Source organism: Pristiophorus japonicus, chromosome 4 (genome assembly GCF_044704955.1).
Source record: "Pristiophorus japonicus isolate sPriJap1 chromosome 4, sPriJap1.hap1, whole genome shotgun sequence".
Taxonomy (NCBI): Eukaryota; Metazoa; Chordata; class Chondrichthyes; family Pristiophoridae; genus Pristiophorus; species Pristiophorus japonicus.
The window spans coordinates 3,301,803-3,303,562 of record NC_091980.1 but is presented as its reverse complement, the minus strand read 5'-3'; the positions used below and the strand labels follow the sequence as shown (position 1 = coordinate 3,303,562).

At 63.9% G+C, this 1,760-nt stretch overlaps 1 protein-coding gene across 1 annotated transcript in view; it reads right to left on the bottom strand.

The window, feature by feature from the left end:
• znhit2 (zinc finger, HIT-type containing 2) overlaps window positions 1-409 on the bottom strand; it is a 14,919-nt gene extending 14,510 nt beyond the window's left edge. Inside the window, exon 1 of the mRNA XM_070877110.1 lies at window positions 374-409. Within this exon, the coding sequence (XP_070733211.1) occupies window positions 374-409 (36 nt within the window). The remainder of the gene's footprint in view (window positions 1-373) is intronic.
• Between the last annotated feature and the right edge of the window lie 1,351 nt (window positions 410-1,760).

Below are 1,760 nucleotides of genomic sequence, written 5' to 3'. Positions count from 1 at the left end.
CTCCTCCCCCATACCCCCCTCACTCCTCCCCCATTCCCCCTCACTCCCCCATACCCCCTCACTCCCCCCATACCCCCTCACTCCCCCATATCCCATTCCCCCCTCACTCCTCCCCCATTCCCCCCTCACTCCCCCATACCCCCCTCACTCCCCCCATACCCCATTCCCCCCTCACTCCTCCCCCCATATCCCATTCCCCCTCACTCCTCCCCCATTTCCCCCTCACTCCCCCATACCCCCCTCACTCCCCCATACCCCCCTCACTCCCCCATACCCCATTCCCCCTCACTCCCCAGACCCCATTCCTCCCCCATTCCCCCTCACTCCCCCATACCCCATTCCCCCCTCACCCACCGTAGTGGAAGTTGCCCACATCTGGGTCATAGAAGTACGAGACCTTCCTGGCCATGGCGCGCGGCCCGGCTCCCGGTCCCGGCTCCCCGCTCCCGCCCGCGCACTGCGTCCGCGTCACCACGCACACTCGCGGCGCGTTGACGTCACGGAGCGCCGCGGTCCCTGCCCCGCCCCCCGGGGGAGGGGCGGAGCTACGGATGACGCACCGTTTCCCTGGTTACGGCGACCGAGAGGCGGCTGGCTGTCACTCAGCAACAACAACAAGCTGTGTTTACATAGCGCCTGAAGCGGAGTGAGGCGCCCCACGGCGGGGTGACAGGCCCACAGTGATACATTGGTCACCGAGCCACACCACCACACAGCGGGCGGGGGGGGCGGGGGGGGTCCAGAGCTTGGGGCCCAGGCAGCTGATGGTGGAGCGATTATAATCAGGGATGGTCAGGGGGGCAGAATTAGAGGGGTGCAGACATCTCGGGGAGTTGTGGGGCTGGAGGAGGTTACAGAGATAGGGAGGGGCGAGGGCCATGGAGGGATTTGTAAACAAGGAGGAGAATTTTGAAATCGAGGAGTTGCTTAACCGGGAGCCAATGTAGGTCAGTGAGCACAGTGGGTGATGGGTGAGTGGGACTTGGTGTGAGTTAGGACACGGGGCAGTGAGCACAGGGGGTGATGGGTGAGTGGGACTGGGTGTGAGTTAGGACACGGGGCAGTGAGTACAGGGGCTGATGGGTGAGTGGGACTTGGTGCGAGTTAGGACACGGGGCAGTGAGCACAGGGGGTGATGGGTGAGTGGGACTGGGTGTGAGTTAGGACACGGGGCAGTGAGTACAGGGGCTGATGGGTGAGTGGGACTTGGTGCGAGTTAGGACACGGGGCAGTGAGCACAGGGGGTGATGGGTGAGTGGGACTGGGTGTGAGTTAGGACACGGGGCAGTGAGTACAGGGGCTGATGGGTGAGTGGGACTTGGTGCGAGTTAGGACACGGGGCACAGGGGGTGATGGGTGAGCGGGACTGGGTGTGAGTTAGGACACGGGCAGTGAGCACAGGGGGTGATGGGTGAGCGGGACTGGGTGTGAGTTAGGACACGGGGCAGTGAGTACAGGGGCTGATGGGTGAGCGGGACTTGATTCGAGTTAGGACACGGGGTCAGCGAGCACAGGGGGTGATGGGTGAGTGGGACTCGGTGCGAGTTAGGACACGGGTCAGTGAGCACAGGGGGTGATGGGTGAGCGGGACTTGGTGCGAGTTAGGACACGGGGCAGTGAGTACAGGGGGTGATGGGTGAGTGGGACTTGGTGCGAGTTAGGACACGGGGCACAGGGGGTGATGGGTGAGCGGGACTCGGTGCGAGTTAGGACACGGGTCAGTGAGCACAGGGGGTGATGGGTGAGCGGGACTCGGTGCG